Source organism: Ictalurus furcatus, chromosome 6 (assembly GCF_023375685.1).
Source record: "Ictalurus furcatus strain D&B chromosome 6, Billie_1.0, whole genome shotgun sequence".
Taxonomy (NCBI): Eukaryota; Metazoa; Chordata; class Actinopteri; order Siluriformes; family Ictaluridae; genus Ictalurus; species Ictalurus furcatus.
The window spans coordinates 12,908,650-12,931,961 of record NC_071260.1 but is presented as its reverse complement, the minus strand read 5'-3'; the positions used below and the strand labels follow the sequence as shown (position 1 = coordinate 12,931,961).

The 23,312-nt window shown below is 39.2% G+C and overlaps 1 protein-coding gene across 2 annotated transcripts in view; it reads left to right on the top strand.

The window, feature by feature from the left end:
- Positions 1 to 23,312, top strand: part of pdia5 (protein disulfide isomerase family A, member 5) — a 55,784-nt gene that overhangs the window by 29,671 nt on the left and 2,801 nt on the right. For both annotated transcript variants that reach the window (XM_053626559.1, XM_053626560.1), the window contains exons 10-15: positions 3,371 to 3,442; positions 6,731 to 6,867; positions 8,508 to 8,578; positions 10,341 to 10,504; positions 13,658 to 13,788; positions 18,222 to 18,292. In XM_053626559.1, coding sequence (XP_053482534.1) covers positions 3,371 to 3,442; positions 6,731 to 6,867; positions 8,508 to 8,578; positions 10,341 to 10,504; positions 13,658 to 13,788; positions 18,222 to 18,292 — 646 coding nt within the window. The remainder of the gene's footprint in view (positions 1 to 3,370; positions 3,443 to 6,730; positions 6,868 to 8,507; positions 8,579 to 10,340; positions 10,505 to 13,657; positions 13,789 to 18,221; positions 18,293 to 23,312) is intronic.

Genomic DNA, 23,312 nt, shown 5'->3' with positions numbered 1-23,312 from the left:
AAGCTTTTCCTGTTAGTTAAAAACTACACTGATTAACATCAGATTGTCTTGCAAGCAGTGATGTAGAATCTGCACGGTTATGACTTCTGCTTCTATAATAAGATTTAGTGTACTTGCGTTATGTGTTTTTACTGTCAGACTTGTAGCTCTGCTAATTATTCACCCAGAGGCTTTCTGTTAGTGGTTTTAAAAATGCATGGTAGAGCTACTCAAACTGCAGCATAAAGATTCTATATTATATTGGTTTTTTTTTTTGTTGTTTTTTTTTTTAAAATTGCTAGCTAGATTACGATCATGGCTGCTCAGACACACAGATGCTAAGTAAGCTGGGAAGGCCGTTTAGATTTCATGGTTCTGATTTCCACACGAAATTACTTGATGTCATCTACTTCTTAAATAACCACGTCCAGATCAATTCGTCCAGATGAAAACGGTGGGAGGAAGAAGAAAAAAAATTATTTTTTTTTGTTTGTTTTATAGTATATTCACCCCAGAAGCTGTATCAGAGGTGCCAACATCTACGGTTTAGCCAGATCTTTTGACCCCTTGCTAAAGGGAGACAGTTGAAATTTATGCTGGTAGCTGTTAACTAGGTGATCTTTGACTTGTGAATTCCTGAGCCAATAGAAAACAAGTAGGTAGAACTGCGGCCTCTTTAGTTGGTAGAAAAATGGTGGAGCTGCTTATTATTAAGTAACCAATCTTTATTGGAGTCTTTATTGGTCACATATACACTACAGCACAGTGAAATTCTTTCCTTCGCATATACCAGCATGTTAGGAAGTTGGGGTCAGAGTGCAGGGTCAGCCATGATACAGCGCCCCTGGAGCAGAGAGGGTTAAGGGCCTTGCTCAAGGGCCCAACAGTGGCAGCCTGGCAGTGCTGGGGCAAGTACATGGCCCAGTCATGTTGCATGTACAAAACAAATTGTGTCAATGCAACTCAGTTCAATCACGTGGAACTGATGTACACATTTGAATTAAGTAAAGCCAACACTTTTTTTTTCTTTCCATTGGGTACTTTTGCCTTGCCGTCTTCTTACTCCTGCTTGATGCACATATTGCGGAAAAATAGCCGTCTCGTCCTCTGATACACACTATGGTGGGGTTTTTTTCATCTTGTCCCCCACCCCTCGCTCTGGTCTTTTCCTGTTAATGATATTGGCACCTCTATAATATAATAGTAAGCAGTTAATAACAAAGGATTTAAGGAATGAGACAGCTGGCTGAAGCCAGGTCTGACGTGGACTCGGCTTGATCTAGTGCAGAACTTTTCCGAGTAAACAAGTACTGAAGAGTATGAGGTTTGTTTAATGAGTAGATTCCCCTGAGAGCATCCCTCCTGCCCTCATTTCTATCCAGAGCCAGCAAAAGCCTTGATCCGTTAATGAGAGCAAAGAAAGTTTCTCTGTGAAGTAATTTGAGGTCAATATGGCTCAACATGTGCACTAATAATCACACAGCAACCATTGTTCTCTTTCTTAAAACATCTGGCTTTACATATTTCACCCTAAAGAAAGCAAGCATTATCTAATGGATTTTAAACACAAACACACACACACACAGCTTTTAAATGTAATTTGTTTCTTTTACCACCACATGCTGCATCTCACAGTGTGGTCAACTTTATCTGGTTTCATTCAGTGTTAGACACTTGCTCATTCAATACTAAATGTATGCCATTTTAATTATGGAAGGGCTAATTAAACGCCACTCTCCGCCCAATCCGTTTTCAACGAGCCATTAGCCATTGCCCTGAGGGGAGTCGCAGGCTAACAATCGCTCAGCGTCATTGCTTACGGTAATGAGACTCCGCGAGCTAAGTGCCAGCACTTTGTTTCAGCTCTTTGACTGCAGACGCTGCTTTTGTTTAGTTTCTGTTGCAGTCCTTTACACTCTGAACCATCAACCCCACTGTTGCTTGTTTCTTAAGAATAGCCACCGAACGATTCAATATCGAGCATGAAAAGGGTCGTCAGTGTTCAGTTAAGTTGATTTGACTTGAACTTGACTTACTAGACATGTCTTATAGAGTGTATTGGCCTTGAGTGGAGGGCAGTTGGATCTAAAGACTTAAGCTGTTGCCATTTTATTTTTCTTTAACATTCAGTACATGTAAGTGCGGCCTGAATCTTCAAGACGGCTTTATTGGCTACATTAACGTCTTTGACCTCTAGTGCTAAAGCTTCTCAGGATTTTACCCATGTCTCTCTAGCAGTTTCTTTTGACAGTTATTGTGTCCTACAAACATTTTGAAGAGCTCTTCAATGAATGAGACTCCAGTCCATCAAATAGATATCATATTTCCTTTTGTGAAAGTCCAGACCTCATGCCCTTTATATGAAATAAGTGTAATCAGGTGAGCTGTCTGGTGACTTGAAGAACTGCTATGTTGCTTTTGGCTCCCCAGAACTTTCTGCTCAGTTGCCACACACAGCAGAGCAGACGAGGACGGAACGTTATTACAAAGTATTCATCTAGAGGATATAAGGGTAGAGCAAAGTCGCACACGTTTCACACTGCCTGACAGCTTTCAAGGTCATGCTAGGCCAAACCCAATGCACATGATAAGTGAACAGCTTCCATCTGTCTCAATATTAAATCTGACACAGGGGAACTAATGCAGTTTGATAGCTTTCCTAGGCTTTTTTTGATACACTAGCATGATGCATCAGATCCTCATTGATCAGTGACAGTTACAAAGGACAAAGCAGTGTCCCCCCTCACCCCCACCTTAGCTAGCATAGCACTTATCTGCCTCAAATGTAATTATTTGTGGCAGAAAACCCCGAATCAGAGCAGATAAAGAAACCATTACCTGTGCATACAGATGTGCTCATGCATACAACTGGCTCCATAATAAATTACTCCTTGCTTTTTGTTTTTCTCTTTTGGAAATGCCAAATTACAGTTCTAAACAAGTGTTCTTGGTGTGCAGTGTTAATGTGGATTAGTGAAAAAGCCTCTTTAGATGAGGTCTTTGATTAAGCTAGATGCTTTGAGAAGTGTGCATTAATTAGCTTTGGTCCCGGCACTCGTTTAAAATGTTTATCTTGGCTGCCACAGAGGGATCCGTAGTCTTGTAACGCAATCCTTTGGTGTGCCACTACAAATATGCTGTGCCAACTAATAAAGCTTTATTGAGATGGAAAAATAAATTGCAACACCACTAATTTATCAGTGTAGGTCCTTTAAATTGGCAGGTCACATTGGTTTTTGTAAAAAAAAAAAAAAATTACTTTTTTTTTTCCAGATGTTTGTGAAATGTTCTTGGTATGCAGTCAAATATAAGCTGTTGTTACTTTCATTTCTAAAGCCAACTCATGACTGATGGGTAAGGTTAAAGACACTCTTCTGTCCCCGTGTCCTAGGAAGGGAAAGTTCCTGCATCACTATGAGAACTATGGAGCCACAGCCAAGGACATTTCAGACTGGCTTAAAAAGTGAGTAGAGCTGCATGTGTCCATGTCTATGAGCACCGTCCTGTCAATCATAACCCCATCTAGGATAAAACACAAACACAATCATTGCCTCCAGGCAAGTGTAAAGGCCAGTTTTTATTAGTAGAAGACATACTGTATTGAGGCCCTGGTGCTTAGGCACTGCTCAGTTGATTGAGTGCATTGTCAAGGTAGTTTTTAAGAACAGCAGAGGATATACAGAGGATACAGAATAAAACATCAGGTCCAAACACTCATGTGGGCCTTGTGGTATAGATATAATGATTTTATATAGTTTTTTTTTTTTTTTTTTTTTTTACACCCCTGTGTCTGGCCCATGGGCTAGGTAACCAGTACCTCAGATTCTGGGTAGTTATACTGTATAGACAGGTTTGTACCAATCATGGTAACTATTATAGACCACTAGGAGTGTACATAAGTAGTAGAAACTAAGAAATGCTAAATATATCCTGTTTATTCTGTTTTCTCTAAGCCAGTGATTCTAAAAGTGGGGTTTTTAAAGTGTAGCTTGTGAGGGTTTTCTTTGTTTATTTTTATTATTATTTTTTTAAATAATAAATATTGTTACTGTGATAGAAATCAACATTATCCCAACATTATCAAACTTGTATTTATTGCATAGTTTTTAGAGTTATTTACATGTTTGACTGATTACTTGAACTGAAGGGGTTTACTCTAAATCTCAGTCATTTTAAAAATATATATATATAAATAATGTCATGTAGTATGCCAAAAATACCTATAAACAGTGCCAAGTTGGACTTAATGACAACTCTTATAAAAAAATTTGTTCCCAGACTGGTAAGTTCAGAAATAGAAAGATGTATTTGCTCTGATAAATAGGCAAGATATTATTGTACACATTTCAATAACGAACCTAATATTTGAATAGTTGAATCATTTATCTAAAATAGATCTCTACTGAGGGGGTCTGAAGGGGAATATATTTTATTTAATTGTCAATTGGGTCCCTGGCTGCAAAACATTTGAGAACCAGTGGTGTGAGCCTCAGGGCAGAAAACAAAACACTGCAATATTTTGGTTTCTAGTAGAAAAATAAGCAGAATTTAATCCATTTGTGTCTTTTAAAAATAAAAGACATAAATGGATTGTTATTCAAAGCAGAATTAAATCACCTGTTTTGAGTACAAGGCCTGATGATATTATTATGCAACGCACAACAGGATTATTACAGGAAGGCCGCTGATTCATCTCTCGGGAGTACTTGTTCTGATGTAGTCTGAAATGGTTGTGAATTGGCCACAGTCAGGAAACGACTTGGATTTAAAAACTCCACTGTGTCCCGTTATGAAACGCTGCAGCTGGAGCTGACAGGTCTTCCTGTAAAACATCTGCACAAAGACCTCTGCACCTTAAAGCTCATTTAAGCTGCCTTTATCTTTTCAAAAACTGGAAGGTCATGTCCGCCTGTTATAGAGAAGAGTGTGTTCCATCTTCATAAAGATGTTTTTGCCTGTCGTCTCATACCTTTTTTGCAGTCTTGAGAGTATTATTTGGGCTAGTCCAAGAACACTAGAGATTGTGAATGTGAATGCACGCAGAGGTTGAGTGAGTGTGTCTCGCCCTCAATTATCGGCTGTTGGTCATGGAGCAGGATTATTTATGAGCAGATGTCCAGAATTGAAAGTGAAGTGGAACATCGGTGTCAAACACAGCACACGCTATATTTGCTTTATTGCATTAAAAAAAAAAAAAATTGGAACCAACCAAATCTGGATAGAGAGACTACTAAAAAAAGAAAAAAATGTGCAGTAAATTGTTTTTGTTTTTTTTAAGCAATGAATAAAAAGTTAACAGGTAAATGCTGAAACAACATACGTTCATACAGAGTAGTATTTAGATTTTTTTCACAAAGTCTTTGAGGTAAATCTGCAGAAAGCTTTTTACACATGGATGTGTATGTGTTCCGTTCAGACTTTTTTTTTTTAATCCACCCTGAGCAACTTATTAATAACAAATTAATACATGACATAATGATATGAGGTCTGCACTGTATGAGATGAAGTGACATCTAAGAGTTTCCTCTCTCTCTCTCTCTCTCTCTCTCTATATATATATATATATATATATATATATATATATATATATATATATATATATATATATATATATATATATATAATTTTACACATCTTTCATTGATCTAGTCAGCTTTGGTTAATGGTTTCCTACATTACCCACATTGCCATCGGACTACCTGCTGATAGTGTCGTCAGTGGGATTTAGCTCTCACTTAAAGCATAGATGCAAACTCCTCACCTTTCGGTGAAAAATCACCTTTTTGAGATCAAAATAGGTCACCTATGAGATTTGCGTAGATCCGATGAGAAAGTGTTGGTGGGGCTGGGCGCTGAACGTAAACGGTGATCGTACAAGGGTAAATAAATAAAGAACCGGTTGTTTCAATAAGTACAGCGTTTTCTTTACTTTAAAAACTACGTCTACAGTATAAAGGGTAATATTTTATGTATTTAAGGTCTGAGATGGAACGTTGGCGAGAGAGGGCATACAGAAATGCTGTTTTTTTTGTTTGTTTGTTTGTTTTTTTGAGGGCAAACCGTTTGCAGTTTAGCTTAGCATTGCCGTCTAATAAGCCAGTCTTAAATAGCCTGCGCATAACACTTCATCGTTTATAACATGAGATTTTGGCTGAATGTATTCAATCTTGATTTTGGTCAAATGTTGCAACAATATGTCAAAAGAATTATGTTTTTTTTGTTTGTTTTTTCGTTTTGTGAACAGTGACATGCAAGTTAATAAAAAACAATAATAATTTTTTTTTTAAAACCACGTCTCGTGTCTGACCATGACAACAGCACAAGTTCTCCGTGGACCAGTTGTGGCAGGTTTTCTCTATCCCTGCAATGTTCTCACTTTTTATTTACCCCTCACCTGTTTGCATCCCTGCTTAAAGAGACTGTTGAAGCAGCAATGTCCCCCTGTGATGTCTGTGTGGCAGACTGCTGTTAACTTCGCACAGGAATAATGAAAATGCAGAACCAGTCAAAAAAACATTTGCGCCAGAGCACAGTTTGTCCCTTAATAGCCTCCCGCAGGTGTAAGACAGGCTAATAAGAGGCTGTGTTAGGTGCACGAACATTAAGTGGATCCTTTTGTGGGGAATAGAAACTTGGCCCATTTTTGATTTTCTTTTGCCCAAGAGTGTACAGCTTGAGATTTCATTGTATAAAAAATTTGTATTAATGCGCTCTCTCTCTCTCTCGCTCGCTCTCTCTCTCTCTCTCTCAGCCCACAGCCTCCTCAGCCCAAGACCCCTGAGGTACCGTGGGCAGATTCGGACTCGGCTGTCTTTCATCTGACTGACGAGTCCTTTGACACATTTCTGGAGGAACATCCCTCAGTCCTGGTCATGTTTTATGCGCCCTGTAAGTTCTCGGCTCTTGTTCGGGTCTCGTGCTCACGGGCTGTTTAGCAGTCATGTCCACATTTTCACATTTCTCTAGGTGAGCAGCGTAGATTGTAGCGGTCACGCCCGTGACTTTCCCCATATTCACTATTGCTGATCAGACCGTATATACCAGGATAGCGGTGGATCAGCCTTGTGCAGAGCCGTGGCATGTCGTTATTTCCATCACTTTGTATCAGACATTTAAATAATCATATCAGGGGGAAAATAATGATTTATGATAATGAAAACGTGGCAGGCTTGTTTTATTAAATTATGTCACTTGAGGTTTTTTTTTAATTTTATTTATTTATTTATTTATTTTCAAGCTCCGACTCCGTCTCAGCTCTCATAAATTTTAAATCAAACACCTGAGACGGAATGTTTATTCATGTCTTCGAGCACTGGATATATCCCACCTTGTCTCCACGCACACACCTCTGTCTTCATCACGTTATCTCTAACTCTTACTCTCCTCGCTTATAAAAATACACTCAACGACTGCATGCCACCTCGCCGTGGAGAATCGCTTCGCCTTCAGCTGTGCTGCCAAAATACTGACACAAAAATGAATGCATGCTTACGTCACTGACAGAAGGATGCACAGGTTTCATTTTCACTCTCCTTCTGTTTAATTCTCGGAGACAGACATGCTTTAACAGCTTCCTCTGGCCCTTTTACGGATATGAGTAATAAATCCGCAAGGCTGTGGGATGCAGTGTCCCATCTCCGGTTATTACCCAACCCACTCAGCAATATTGGAGCACTTATGAAGTGTGTAAATGTACTCTTTTTTTTTTTTTTTTTTTTATTATTCTTTTTTTTTTTAGCCTCATGGTCACTTTGAGTCAGTGACCCGTAATGACTGGCCCAGTTAGCACAGGTTTATGTTCGTAGCCCTGTGTGAGTGTATAACAGGTGCAGAAAACTCTCAGCTTTAAGTGATTAGAAGAGCAGAGTAATGCTTTTCCAACTGAACGCCGACCATTAGTTTTAATAACCCACTCATTATGACTGCTTTGGAGATTGTGTTCCTGCAGTTCAGATAGTAAACAACTCTTATGTAATTTACAGCGCTTGCATAGTTATTTATCACTCACAAGGATGTGCTTTTAGTTAACTTCAGTTTATAAATCAATCTAATGGGACTCATCTAGGTTTTTCGTGCAACATGTAAAGAATGTACAGAGTTCATTCATTTACTAGTTTGCCTGCACACACACACACACAGATATACTGACCTTGTCTCTGTCTCATATACACCTCTCTTCCTCTCACTCTCCTAGTCTCATCTCTCACTATAAAAAAAAAATATTCATTGCTTACATACCACCTTGCCGTAGAGAATCCGTTCTGTTTCAGCTTTCAAAAGCTACTTTCACGAGCAGTTCAATAGAAATCCTTTTTCCCCCTCCTGTCAGTCAGTGTTTGCTGGCTTGTTGCCCAGGTTTGTACAAAACAATACAACTAGTCACAAATGCTTTAACATAATCTAGATTTTTCTCCCCCCAAACATTGTTAGAATTCATGTTTAGAACTCAGATCGAAGGCCGTTACGGTGTGGTCGTCCTCGTCTTCATCTGTAGCCTTTTGTTTGACAGCGCTGTATGTTTCCTCCAGGGTGTGGCCATTGTAAGAAGATGAAGCCTGAATACGATGAAGCGGCTGAAATCCTCAACAGAGAGGAAGATGTGAGTGCACATTTGCTTCAGTTTTAAACATCGGTGAAATCTAAATGATCGCCATATGAGGCCCTGACGGAGCAGGCCGACCTGCCCTGTGAAACATATCTGCTTCATGAGGAAAGAGAAGAAAGTGTCACTATGCTTGAGTGAGCACATGGGTGGTACTGTGCACTTAATGAAATTATTTCAAGTCTGAAATTGTGGGTTTGAGAGATAGAAACCTTAAAACGACATATGTGTTTAATGAAAGCAAGCCATTCTAATGTGCCATCATGCAAAGAGAGCTCATAAAAAATACACAAACAGCTTTATACAGTGATAACACAGTTCTATCCAGTTTTGTGCTCGTAATACTAATGATTTGTTTTGAACACCAAATTTGGAATGAATAAGGCTGGTTCACAAACATCCTTCTTTGGCTATGTTTTGTGTTTGTGAATATGTGGAAGGAGTGTGGTTCTGATTAGCAGGGTGTGTCCATGGAGTTAAAACTCCAGGGCAGTTTGAGGCCAGTAAAGTTACCAGAGCCTCATGTTGTCCCTATAGTCTTTATCTTTGAGCCGTTCAGAGTGGCTTCCACCACCACCGGTAGGGTGCTGTACAGGGGTGGACTGGCAACAAAAAGCAGCCCGGGAATTTGCTGTTTGATGCACCAAATTCAAACTGACGCGTGTTTCTCGATCAACGAAACATTAATTTAAATTTAAAAAAAAAACACAATCTGGTCATTTGTATTGTTTGTGTTAAGTTAATATGTAAAACGATGAAACAATTTTTTTCCTTCCCATGTTTGTGTGTACAGAAAGCAAAAATCCAAAATAGAATTAATGTATTTTTATTGAATATCTGTATATAGGATGTATAATGCCAGGGTTAGGGGGAAGAAAAGACAAGAGGGGAAAATTCCCGAACTTCCCAATGGCCAGTCTGCGCCTGGTGCTGTGCATTATCTAACACAGCAGTTGTGCTCCAGCCACTACGCCCCTTTCCCTAGAGAGCGCTGAGCTCACTTATTTTCCTCATTTCTACTTCCATCTGAATGAGAGCATCTGTATTTCAGACACATTCATGTAGCTTGTACCGAGCGTTTCATTCTTCAGTCATGCGAATAATATTAAAGTACCTATATATCTATAACCACATCACATGTTGTAAGATGTAATGTATTACAACAGATGATACATGAAATTTAGCTGGGTAATCTGAAACATATATACAGTGCCCTCCACTAATATTGGCACCCTTGGTAAATACGAGCAACAAAGTCTGTGAAAAATTGTCTTTATTTAGAAAGCGAATGTAAAGAAATAGAGGAGCACTTTTATTGTTCAAAAAATGTCATTTTTTAGTTTATTTTAGTAAATAATTTTGTTATTTTTTTTATTTTGTTACACCTGGTCTATATATGTATATATATATGTATAGATATATTTTTCAGATTACCCAGTTCAAGTTCAAAAAGTTCATGCATTTGCCGTAATACACTGCATGCAAATTTGCAGCTGTCTAACGCCCCAGCTTTTATGCTCAGTGACATTTCAAGAAATTTAATCTTCGAAGGTTTTTCCCCTGTGAGTTGCAGTTACTCACTTCCTCAGAACCTGCATGAACTCAGAGTCTCGCTCAGCTTGAACTGTTTTCTCCTCAGCCATCGAAATCGGTCAACGTTAAAAAGGCCTTATACTGCCGGACTATGTGCTGAAAAGCTACTTTGCAAATAACTTTCTTTGTGTGACGTGCCTGTGTTTTGCCGTATGTGTGTTCTCAGAGTCCAGGTGTATTAGCAGCAGTGGACGCCACCATCCATAAATCTGTGGCTGAGCGCTTTAAGATCTCAGGCTTCCCTACTGTAAAGTACTTTGAGAAGGGAGAGGAGAAGTACACACTACCACAGCTACGGACCAAAGACAAGATCATCGAGTGGCTGCAGAAGTGAGAGCCCCCCCCCGTTTTGCCTCACTAACCATTTTCGAGAGAAAGACCTAAAGTTCATAGCATGCAAAATTGCAGAGCCACATTTTGGCATATTTAGAATATATAGTGCCAAAACCTCCAGCTTTATCTATTTAATTATTTATTTAGTTACACTGTTTTTTTAAAGCATATCTTTTTAATTTCTACTATAATATGAAACGATGAATGCAAGTATAAGGAACTTTTTAGCACCAAATGTGCGAGGAAAGCTCGGGTGAATGCCGTTGTTTTTCTCCTGTCTGTCCATGGCTGATGTGTGTTTGTGCCTGGGGCAATGGGACTGCTCCGGAAAAGATGATGCAGGAAGGATGAAACTCCCCCAGACTCCATGCTGAAACTGTCAATGCTGCCAAGATATATACACAAATATTTGAGCCATCATAAATACCGAAAAGATGTCACAGTGTCTTCCCACTGAATTCATGTTGAATACAGAATGATTTTCCAGCTGAACAATTCCTTAGACGTTGTCTCTCCTAGAAGAAAAATGCATCCTGGAAAGGTAGAGCAGGTCCATGGGTTGTTTCCCTATGCTATGGGCTCTAATAATGCAGAGGCTATAAACTTTGACTCATTCTAGATTAGGCATGGACTCTCGGTGGACTAAAGAGTGGATGTGACTGTTTTTTACTGTGGCAACTTGCTCACTCACACACTTGGGTGTATGTTCAGCAGTGCTTGACTTCAATCAGTCACTACCATGACTTTTCCAGCCCTGAGCAAAAAAGGACTGTGCTTGTTCTTGTCCCTGGGGGGGACCTTGGGGGTGAACAGTAGCTGCTGGTGTGTGTGGGTGTGTGTGTGTGTGTGTGTGTGTGTGTGTGTGTGTGTGTATGTATGGCTCTGTGATGTGTGAGTATCTGTGACAAGGCCACTTCTGCACATAACAAAAAAACCTGAAAGACCTGAAACTTCAGTTTTGTTTTTTTTCCCCATTGCCAATTTTAGGCAAGTGTGCGTGTTAGGTCGTACCGCGCCCTTCACAAATATTGGCACTCTTGGTAAATATGAGCAAATAAGGCCGAGAATAATTGTCTTTATTGTTTAACATTTTGATCTTTTGTTAAAAAAATTCACAAAAATACTCTGTTCTCATGGATATCAAACAATTGCAAACACAACACAGGTTTATCCAAAAAAAAGGGTTAAATATAGGTGTGCAACAATTATTGGCACCCTTTTAATATATACTTTGTGCTACTTTGAGCTCTGAGTCTTCTCCTATAATGCCTGATGAGGTTGGAGAATACATGGCAAGGGATCTGAGACATTCCTCCATACACTATCTCTCCAGATACTTCAAATTTCAAGGTCCACGCTGGTGGACTCTCCTCTTCAGTTCATCCCACAGGTTTTCTATGGGGTTTAAGTCAGGGGACTGGGATGGCCATGGCAGGACCTTGATTTTGTGGTCAGTAAACCATTTTTGTGTTGATTTTGATGTATGTTTTGGATCATTGTCCTGCTGGAAGATCCAACCACGGCCCATTTTAAGCTTTCTGGCAGAGGCGGTCAGGTTTTCATTTAATATTTGTTGATATTTCGTAGAGTCCATGATGCCATGTATCCTAACAAAATGTCCAGGTCCTCTGGCAGAAAAACAGCTCCAAAACATTAAAGAGCCACCACCATATTTAACCGTGGACATGAGGTTTTTTTTTTTTCCATATGGCAACCTCTTTTTATTGCCAAAAGCTTTATTTTGGTTTCATCTGACCATAGAACCCGATCCCATTTGAAGTTCCAGTAGTGTCTGGCAAACTGAAGACGCTTGAGTTTGTTTTTGGATGAGAGTAGAAGCTTTTTTCTTGAAATCCTTCCAAATAACTTGTGGTGATGTAGGTGACTTCAGATTGTAGTTTTGGAGAACTTCTGCAATTCTCCAGCTATGATCCTTGGAGATTTTGGACTACTTGAACCATCCTCTTCACAGTGCGTTGAGACAATATAGACACACGTCCTCTTCCAGGTTAATTCATAACATTTCCGGTTGACTAGAACTTCGTAATTATTGCCATGATTCTGTGAAGCTCAACAACCTTTTGTCACACATCACAGCTATATTCCTTGGTCTTAGCCATTCTTATAAATGACTAAGGGTATTTGGCCTTTGTGTTGCCTCATATTTATACCCCTGAACAATTTCCCGTTCCTAGTCACCCAGGTGTACTAAGAAAAATGTAAAATATCATCGGGAATATACGTTTTTTTGATAAACCTGTGTTTTGTTTGCAATTGTTTGATATCCATGAGAGCAGAGTATTTGTGTAATTTTTTTTTAACAAAAGGTTAAACAATAAAGACAATTTTTCACAGCCTTCCTTATATTTACATATATTGGTGGAGGGCACTGTGTGTGTTTGGAGTCAGGCCAATGCCAAGTTGGCATTAGTTATGTAATCACAGCCATATACACTATATGGCCAAATGTTTGTGGACACCTGACCATCACACCCACATGTGGTTCTTCCCCAAGCTCTTTCCACAAAGTTGGAAGCACAAAATTGTATAGAATGTCTTTTTGTATGCTGTAGCATTACAGTTTCCCTTCACTGGAAATAAAAAGCCCAAACATGTTCCAGCATGACAATGCCCCTGTACACAAAGCAATGAAGACATGGTTTTCCAAGGTTGGAGTTGAAGAAGTCAAGTGACGTCAATCCCACTGAACACCTTTGGGATGAACTGGAATGCTGACTGTGTCCCAGGCCTCCTCACCTGAAATCAGTGTCTGATCTCACTAATGTGGACTCTTGTGGATGAACGGGCAAATCCCCACAGCAAGCTATTATAACACCAAAGGAGGAACTAAATCTGGTATGGGATGTTCGACAAGCACATATGGGTGTGATGGTCAGATGTCCACAAACCTTTGGCCATATAGTGCATATTGTTTTTTTTTAATCTGTTTGTTTATTTTTGTAATTCACAATGCTTTGTTCAGTTCTGAGCACTGGCTTATAATATAAAGCAAGTATGTGTAATTATGGAAATGTTAATTTGCACCATTAATTGTTCCAGCTCACAGACACCTTTCAAGTATCAGACTCTTTTATGTACGTACTGTATCGTGATTCTTTTTTTTTCCCCCCTCTTCTCTGTTTCTCTCAGCCCACAGGCTCCCCCTCCTCCTGAGCAATCATGGGAGGAGAAGCCATCCAGCGTGAGTCACCTCGGGGCTGAAGACTTCAGGGAGGCTCTCAAGAAGAAGAAGCACGCCCTGGTCATGTTCTACGCTCCCTGTAAGTTGTCTGCTTTCCTAATGTCTCGATGATGCTACGTTGTGTGTCTCTAGGATCAATTAAATGCTTAGAATTAAAACCCCACAGAACTGTGGAAACCTCAATTAAAAGTAAGATGCACCTCTGAGGCATTAGAAAAAAGGCCAGATTGCAATTTATTATTATTGTTGTTGTTGTTTAAACCTAAGGTATCGAACGGTCAAAATTATTTAGTCTAAAATGCATGCTGTGCTGTTCTTTGAATCTGTCACCTTTGTATTTTGGCACAACCCTAATTAGCTTTACTTATAGCAATGACTATATAATCATATTATGCTCATATAATTAGACATTACATGAATAAACACCATAACAACAGGTTAGTGTTCCACCAGGCGGCTATTAAAATGACACACTTCACAGCATGGGTTTTTAATTTCGTGCTACTATCATTACTTGGGGAATTGTGCTAAATATTTATGAACAACAGAAAGAAGCACAGGAAAATAATTTAGCAAATTATTGCTACAGCAGCAGTTTCACAGGGTGCTCCTACAAAAGACGTCTTCAGCTTCCTTTGATAGAGGCTTCAAAGATTTAACTGAGAGCTTTCATTTTCCCGGCGCTTTCTTTTTCCCGGATTTGTGTAGCATTTTGTCCAACACCCGTCTATTAAGGGATTTGTGTGATTAAACTGTTTCATAAAATGTGACAACTTTAATGCCCTCAGACAATTAGTTAATTGTTACAAAAGCACCGCTATTGAATTAAATGCTTGTTCTTCCCCGGAACTCTGCGTTTATTTTCCAATGGCCCGAGATAGTCTATTCAAGACTGCTCTTTAACTGTTCTGTAACCTTTATGATAAATGTAAAAGTATTAGAAGTAAAGAGAATCTCTTTCTTTTAACGCTTCCTGTCCGTTGTTATATTTATTTGTTACCTGTTTCTAGGTCTAACGTGACTCTTATCAAAGTGTGTTTTCTAAAGGTTTTGGCTAAATGTATTCATGTAGGTTTGAAATTACTGAGCAAATTTCGAATTGAATACATGTCCTACAAATCATCTTATATAATCTGTGTAGTGCAAAAGATTTATTTGCCTAGTAAGAATACATTTCAAATTCAGCAACAGATAGACAGCGACTCCAATGTATGCGTGTTAAAAATTTCATGTATTTCATGTCATTATATGAGATTCTATGTAGTGTGTATTTATAGTGAACAGAAGGCCAATCGGGGTTCAGCCTAATTGTGTTGGACGGCGTTTAAAGAACAGAAAAATTGCATATTCCTGTGTTATGACAGGTTTATGCTGGCAGATTATTACCCAGGAAAACAGTGCATGCAAAAACTAAAGCAAATCTAAAACATTGTACAATTATGATATCGGCTTATAAATATTTTAGTTGATTAACAAGGTGACGCAAGAATGGCTCATTCATATTCAAATATGTTGAAAGATGAAACCTTTTAAGTCATTTTTTAAGTTTTAATGTCATTTTAACGGCTGCCCTAAGCTATAAGCTATGTTTTTTGTTGTTGTTTGTTTTTGTTTTTGTTTTTTTAACCAGACACTCCGAACAGTTTGGTAGTGTTAATTTAAGTTGAATAAAAATACAGCTAAGAACGGATTATTTATCCCACTATTTGCCCTTATTTCATTATATTTCTCTAAAACATCATGGAAGCACACATTGTTATTGTCGAACTGTGAAGCTTAAACCCTAACGAGCATTTTCTCTGAGCGTGAGCAAAATATTATTTTTAGATATATTTGTGCAGAATTTAGAAAATCTGTGGCACATATTATGGTTAAGGTTATTGGATTATCTTTTCACCATTTGCTTTGTTCTAATACATTTTACATTTATATTTATTCATTTAGCAGATGCTTTTATCCAAAGTGACTTACAAATAAGGAAATACAAGCGAAGTGATGTATCAAGCAGAGAACAATACATGTAGTGCTACTGTACAAGATTTATAATTGAGTTCTAGAAAAGCAAAGTGCGCAGAGTAGAGGTATAAGAGACAGAGTATGTGTTTTTTTTTTTTTGTTTTTTGTTTTTTTTTAATTTATTTTATTTTTTTTAAGGATAATGTGGGGGTTGGCATTTTAGGGGTTGGTTAGGTGTTCACAGAAGAGGTGGGTCTTTAGCCGTTTTTTGAAGATAGTGACAGATTCTGTGGTCCGGATTGAGGTTGGAAGTTCATTCCACCTCTGAGGGACACTTGGTGTGAAACTTCTGGAAAGGGACCTTGAGCCACGCTGAGTAGGCACTACTAAGCGGCAGTCATTAATCGATCGCAGATTGCGTGAGGGAACGTAAGCCTTCAGGAGAGTGTTGAGGTAGGGGGGTGCTGTTCCAGACAAGGTCTTGTACGTGAGCATCAAGGACTTGAATTTACTACGGGAGGCTACAGGAAGCCAGTGCCTTCCTGCTCAATGGGGTGCTGATGGTTCTGCCTCCTTCAATACAAAAATGTACATTTATGTATGACCAGGCAGATTTCTCCATTTTCCCTTCCCTTTCTCCTTATATGTGAATGGAGAGAGAGAAAGAGAATAGCCTTTTCAGAGGGTATTCATTAGATGCAAGGGCAAGTTTCCTTTAAGTGCTTTCTATGTAAGTTCAAGTGCAGCTTTTGCTTGCTGTCCAGATTCTTATTTGGAGAGCGTGAGGGACGTGGATGGAAAAGCAGGGTCGAATGGACCTGACACGGGCCTGGAAGTTTGGAAACTTTCTCTGTTTCTAGTGTAATAGCTGCACGAGCCAATAGGAGGGTCAGCAGATTTATGCTTCATTATTCTAATGACTGCCGTGCTTCTGAAATTAGGAGCCGTGTTTTGCACACAAGCAGACCTTTGTCCGGGACGCCAAGCATCATTAGTTTAGCATCAGGTGGCGTTTAAGTGCAGTGGTTTGTGAAGCTGTAATGACTTTAATTTGAAAACCCAGATTACAGTGGTAGCTAATGCCATTTATACCAAAGCGCTGTTGAATTCCTGATTCTTATTGGTCAGAAGGTGTTTATGTATTAATTTACTGTAACAGCAGTTCTGACAGTAGTGCTGCAAAAGCAAATCACAGATTTTTATTAATGAGCTCATTCTAATGTGCTATAATTTCTATAGTAACGGCTAAAACGCAGGGACTTGTATGGCGGATGTCATACGACAGTAAACCGATTTTAAAAGTGTTGTGTTATTTAACAAATATAAATGTGTGATCCATGTCATGATGAAGCTTTCGTAAGGAGATTTCGCATGCCTGTATATCGGCGCTATAATGTAAGTTATAACAGGAAGCAACTTGTTTCGTGGACATTCCACAACATGTAACGTAACTATAGCTCTCAAGTAGCACAACAGAAAATCGTTCGCCCCTATCATACAGAGATCACAAGTTCAAATACTGACAGTGTAACAGGAAGTAACTTGTTTAGTGGAAAACAAGGTCCAAGTGCACAAGAGGCTGTATTGTCGGGGAGGGAGGGGTGGCAACGCTCTCTCCCCTATCAATCACACCAACACTACCTGATCACGGGCATCTGTGAGCTCATGCATGAAGAAGAGGGCGCTTTTTTCCCTGAGTGCGTCACGCCACCCTGTGTTGCAACATGAGCAGCAGAAAAGATAGTTAATTGGCTTCAGACGTCTCTGAGGAAGCACGTGATAGCTTTCACACTCTCGGATTGGTAGCCATCATATTATAGGGGAGACCTAACCGGTGTGGGAATTGGCCAAGACTAAATTGGGCAGAACATTTCTACAAACTCATTTTTGTATAAGAGGAATCAAACACTTCAGAGAATGCTGTTATAGGAAAATAAACAACGTTGGGCATCAGCAGAAATGTTTAGTTCAGCAGAAATGTTTAGCAGAAATGTTTAGCAGAAATGTTCAGCAGAAATGTTTAGTTCAGCAGAAATGTTCAGCAGAAATGTTCAACAGAAATGTTCAATAAAAATGAAACTGGAAAACATTGGGCATCACAGAACCCAGTCCTTGATTATTTTCCTATAACAACACATCCTGTTTTTGTTTTATTGCTTACATAAGGCATGAGCCAAAAAGGAAAGTTGAAATAGTTACGTTTCATGAGAAGGTGAAGGTTTTTATGGAGTATCTCCGATATAAACAATAATAAGTGTAGTATGTGCTAGTAAAACAGTAAAAAGTTCATATGAACGTTTCACAGGGTTTGTTTTTTATTCCTTTTTTTTTTTTTTTTTTTTTGGAGGACGTTGCTGATCTCTTGAAATACCTTGTTGTTCTTGTGTTTCTACGTTCTGTACTTCATCACTGTTCTTTTCCTATGGATGCACTCTTGTCTATTTATGGCCTTTGCTTTGATAGGAAGCATCACAAGATTTTCTCTGTACCCTGCTGGCTGAGATGAAATTCAGTTCAGTTGGCTAAGATGAAATAATGACCTGCTTTTCTCTGCAGGGTGCCCGCACTGTAAGAATGCCGTCCCCCACTTCATTACAGCTGCCGAGACTTTCAAAGAAGACCGCAAGGTGAGACACAATTTCATGGAAAAGAATCTTCCGCTCGCTCGCGTTGTGTCTCTCTGTCCTTACTTTTTTTGTCAGGTGCCATCGTCAGACATACTCCATCTGTAATCGCTTAGAATTCTTCAAGGTCTTGTTTCTTACCCCCTGAACTTCATATTCTCATGCCACCGTTTTAGCTCTCAAATTCTAAGAGCGTAGGATCAGTAACATGTGCAGTGCATGCAGTGTATGTGAATAGACATCTGCTTTTCATGTGTTTATGTTCAAGCCTATTTCTGAAACAGTGCTGGTATTCTAACTTTTAAACTCCCTGCTGAGTTCTTTAATGTTTTCCACATGAAACCGTTTTCGGTTCCTCGTTCTTTTCCATTTTCACTGTCCAGCACTTTTAATTCTCTCTAACTATCTTTTCAAGATCCCTCCAAACAGCTGACCCGCCTCTGAAATGCCTCGGAGAATAATTCGTGACTTCATTCATCACTAGCCACCAAACCAAGACCTTAAATCGTTGCTGGCAAATGGCTGAAATGCATCATGCATGATGTCATTCATCTTTAACCTTCTGATGGCTCGTAAATTTGCACTTGCACACGATTGTTACGCAATGGAGTAGGATTAGAAGAGTCGCTTCGCCAAGGCAGCTGGCTGCTTTCACTCTGAATTCCCGTTAACGCCCTGACGGTCCTCACTCATATTGTGAGTCTTGTAGGAAACAGTATTTATGTGCAGATCTGTGACCCTGTTCAGGAAATATTGTATATAGAAAAAGCTCCATCTGCTGGTGTTCTGATGAGTTGAAATGGATAACGTGTATGTCTGGTGAGTTCATTTGGCAGTCAGTTGATTAATGTGAGAAAGTGCCAAGACCATTTCTTTATCAATAGAGCTGGATTCTGTAACAGAGCATCAGGAGGACCCTTGATCACACAGGAATAGGATTTTAATTAAATTGTCTTAATTAAAATCAGAATAATGGCTGAATTGTTCTTGAAAGTCATTTGTTCCTGCTTTGTTTACTACCATATACGCTTCCCTTGATTTTCCCCAGAGTTCATCCTTTTTCATCCTTTAGCCTTTCTCTCTCTTAGACTGTGCATTAGTATGTGTGGCAAGTGTGTAGATAACAGCCAAGTGCCTGACTTTCCATTCTCCTGATTTATAATGCAGCATCATGGTGTACTCTGATGGTACACTGTGTTGTTTATAGCAAGCAAACAAGTGTAAGTGGCCCAGTTCAACACAAGCTCCTACAGTGGGAAGAAACGCTGGATTTAATGTGTAAAGCTTTGTTAGTTCCCTGATTTTCATTCGCTGATTTGAACTGAATATGAGCAAACACAAATAGGTCTGTGGCTTACTTATTTCAAAGGTTCTTTGTTGCAACAGTAATGAGCCTGCTGTATACTAAGCCACATCATGCTGTTTAATTAGCCGTATACTATGGCTCTTGTTTTTCTTAAAGCTGATCATTAGTACCTGATGCGGATAACAAGATCCTTCATTAACGATTATTCAACTCGAGGCCACCTGATGAATCCGTTGCCAGTACACGATGGCGTTTCCTCTTGGAGAATGATTCTACTGTTGCTCTTATCCATGCAGTCATAAAGCAAGTGTATGGGAATCGGTAGCTGAATTGCCTGGAAACAGCGTTTCCCTGCAACTCTGCTTTGTCTCATCAGTACTGTGGAACTCTGATAGATATCCTCACTTTATGAATAAATGAACAATAAATTCATTGAGATCATTATTTAGCGGGACGTCTCGAACTGCTTTGATTAGCCTGATTGTGCTTGACCCTCCGATTCCTCCTAAATGTCCTCCTGAATGTCTAAAGGATATATAGGCTGTCACCAAGTACGTATACTCTAGAAGGAGCATGCATCCTATTATTACGCTTTTCAGAGTCAGAAACAGGATGTTCTTGAGGATCACAGGATTTCCATGTCAGGATTTTAAGCGGATCCACCCATTCTGAGCTTGCTTATGTAAAAACATCTTTTTTTCATCACTGTCCTTTCTGTGCATTTATTTTCTTAATGTGGATGCACATATTGTAATTTCGGCAGGCTGATTCACATTATTAAGACATTGGAGATTTTACTTTCCGTGTCTATAAAGGTTTAATAACTCAGCCCCAGGCTTTTCTTGGCATGCTTTCTGACTGACTAATTAAAATGTTCACATGCTTAGAAGAATGAAACGCACTCATGCCCCGTCCAATGCAGAAGACAAAAGGCAAAATATTGTTCAAGTGGCATTTGTACATTTCACTACTGTGTTAATCAATTAATCCATGTTTCACCTGTGTGTGTGTGTGTGTGTGTGTGTGTGTGTGTGTGTGTGTGAACAGACTAATTGTTAACTTAAAAGCACTAACTGCCTTCTTCCAAGTATGTATCGCTGTAGCCTGGAGACCTCCAAGTGGGAGGTACTTAGTGCCAAGTGGGAGGTACTTAGCACAATGTGGGAGGTACTTATACCACAAGTAGGTGGGATTTTACAAATGAGCAGAATTGAGGAGAAAATCCAGAAGTGATGGCAAATATGCATAAATCCCCAATCGCTCCAAGTGCAAAGGTGCGCAGTGATAAATGATGACTGATTTAAAACTTAATATCTACACTTTTTCTTGTAGTTTTAATTTCATTTCTTACAGCTTTGTCATTATTGTATGCATGTCCAGTGTCATTCTATTTGAAGATTGAAGTTAATATATAATTATATAATATAGTTAATTATATAATAATTGTCTAATATTTAAATATGAATTTTAAAATTCAAGATGGAAACAAATTTAAAATGAGATATAACTACATTCAGTGAGGTGAATGTGTAACAACATTATAACCAACAATTTTTTATTGCTCAGTGATTTTTTTTTTTTTTTTATTTTAAATTTTTTTTTTTTTAGGTAAACTTTTCCTTATGTACAAGTATGTGCAAGTTACTCAGAAATAAAAACTAAATTTGACATATATTTACAGTCCATAGTGATGACAAGTGCCATGTATTTTTTCTGCATATACAATGACATTACTCATTAGCGCAGTTGGATTGCATGCATGAGAAACTGCACAATCCTGGGTAAAATGCTTCGGTGTAAATGCCCTGGAGCTCGCCTCGTCTGCCTTTACCAGCATAACCTGGTACATACACAGCAAGCACATTATAAAACAGATAAAAAAAAAAAAAAAAGGTAATTTAACAAATAAAATACACTTCCCTTTGTTGATTGTACATAATCTGGGAATTCAGTGTGTCAATATTTAACATTAAAAAACTGCAAGTTTACCTGTTTAACTCAGTCAAGTCGTATTGCCTCTGGAAAAAAAACCTGACAGCTTAATTTACATGACAGATACTACAGTAACCAATCAGAGTTCTCTTGCGGTTTGTACAGCCTACTTGGGGCTAAAGTCCCACCCATTTGGAGCTGACCCTCCCATTTGGAGCTGTCTATGGCCTCCGTTTATACCTATCTCCCTTCTTCTGTCCAGTTCATACATTAGCTCACAGGCGCTTACAATTGGTTACTGTCGCTCTGATGGACGGGGCAGTGTCTATAATGCCATCCCTTTAGTGTGTAATGCCCTCCTGGGCAGTTTTGTTCGAATGGCAGCAGCCAGGATTGGAACTTGTGCAGATTGGGCAAAAGCTTTTCTGTTGCACCACCTGGAAGCTTTACCAATAACCGTAATTGTAATTTTATCAAGCCCCTTCTCTTAACTAGACATGTATTTTTCAATCAGTGTAAATTCACTTATTGTATACCTTTTTAGATTTAAAGGTTCCATTTTGATAGAGCTTTGACTCTGATGCACTAGCCAGTACTGACACGATTGGTGTGATTATTATAAACGGTTACTAAATACACTATATGACCAAATGTATGTGGACACCTAACCATCACAATCATCTGTGCTTGTTGAACAACCTATTCCAAGGTTTGTTCCCCCATTTGCTACTATAACAGCCTCCACTCTTCTGGGAATGTTTTACACTACACGTCAGGTATTGATGTCTGGCAAGAAGGCCTGGTGTGCAGGTTTTGTTGTTCCAATTCATCCCAAAGGTGTTCAGTGGGGTTGAGGTCAGGGCTCTGTGCAGGTCACTTGACTTCTTCCACTCCAATCTTGGCAAACCATGTCTTCATTGATCTTGTTTTGTTCACAGGTGCATTGTAATGCTGGAACATGTTTGGGCCCCTTTGTTCCACTGAAGGGAAATCTTAGACATTCTGTACAATTGTGTGCTTCCAACTGTGTGGCAACAGTTTGGGGGTAAACACACATATGGGTGTCAAAACTCTGGAATAGCACAAATGGAACTATGGGAATTATATTGTGATTAAAAAATCCAAAATAAATCAAAATAATTAAATATTTTAGCATCTTCAATGTAGACCCCCTTTTTGCCTAGAACTTGCAGAAATGTATTCTTGGCATTTTCTCAACCGGTTTCTTGAGGAATCCCCCTGAGATGCTTTTTAAACAGTATTAAAGGAGTTCACACCTACACTGGACACTTACTGGCTGCTTTTCGGAATATTTCGCTCCAAGTCATCCATTTAAAAATAAATAAATGTTATGTAACGTTTCTAATGAAAGAAAAGAATATGTTGAGACAATTATATTTTTGTCTTCAAAATCATAATCATAATCATAATACACCATTCATCTTCTATACCGCTTATCCTTCCTTCAGGAAGGAAGGGGAAACCTGGAGCCTATCCCAGGGAGCATCGGGCACGAGGCGGGGTACACCCTGGACAGGGTGCCAGTCCATCGCAGGGCACACTCATACACCCATTCATACACTTTAGACATGCCAATCAGCCTACCTACATGCATGTCTTTGGACTAGGGGAGGAATCTGGAGTTTCCAACTGGGGGATTCCAACTCCAGGGTTGTGCAAACTCCACACATTCAGGGCCATGGTGGGAATCGAACCCCCGATCCTGGAGGTGTGAGGCAAACGTGTTAACCACTAAGCCACCGTGCAATGAACTAAATGAACTAA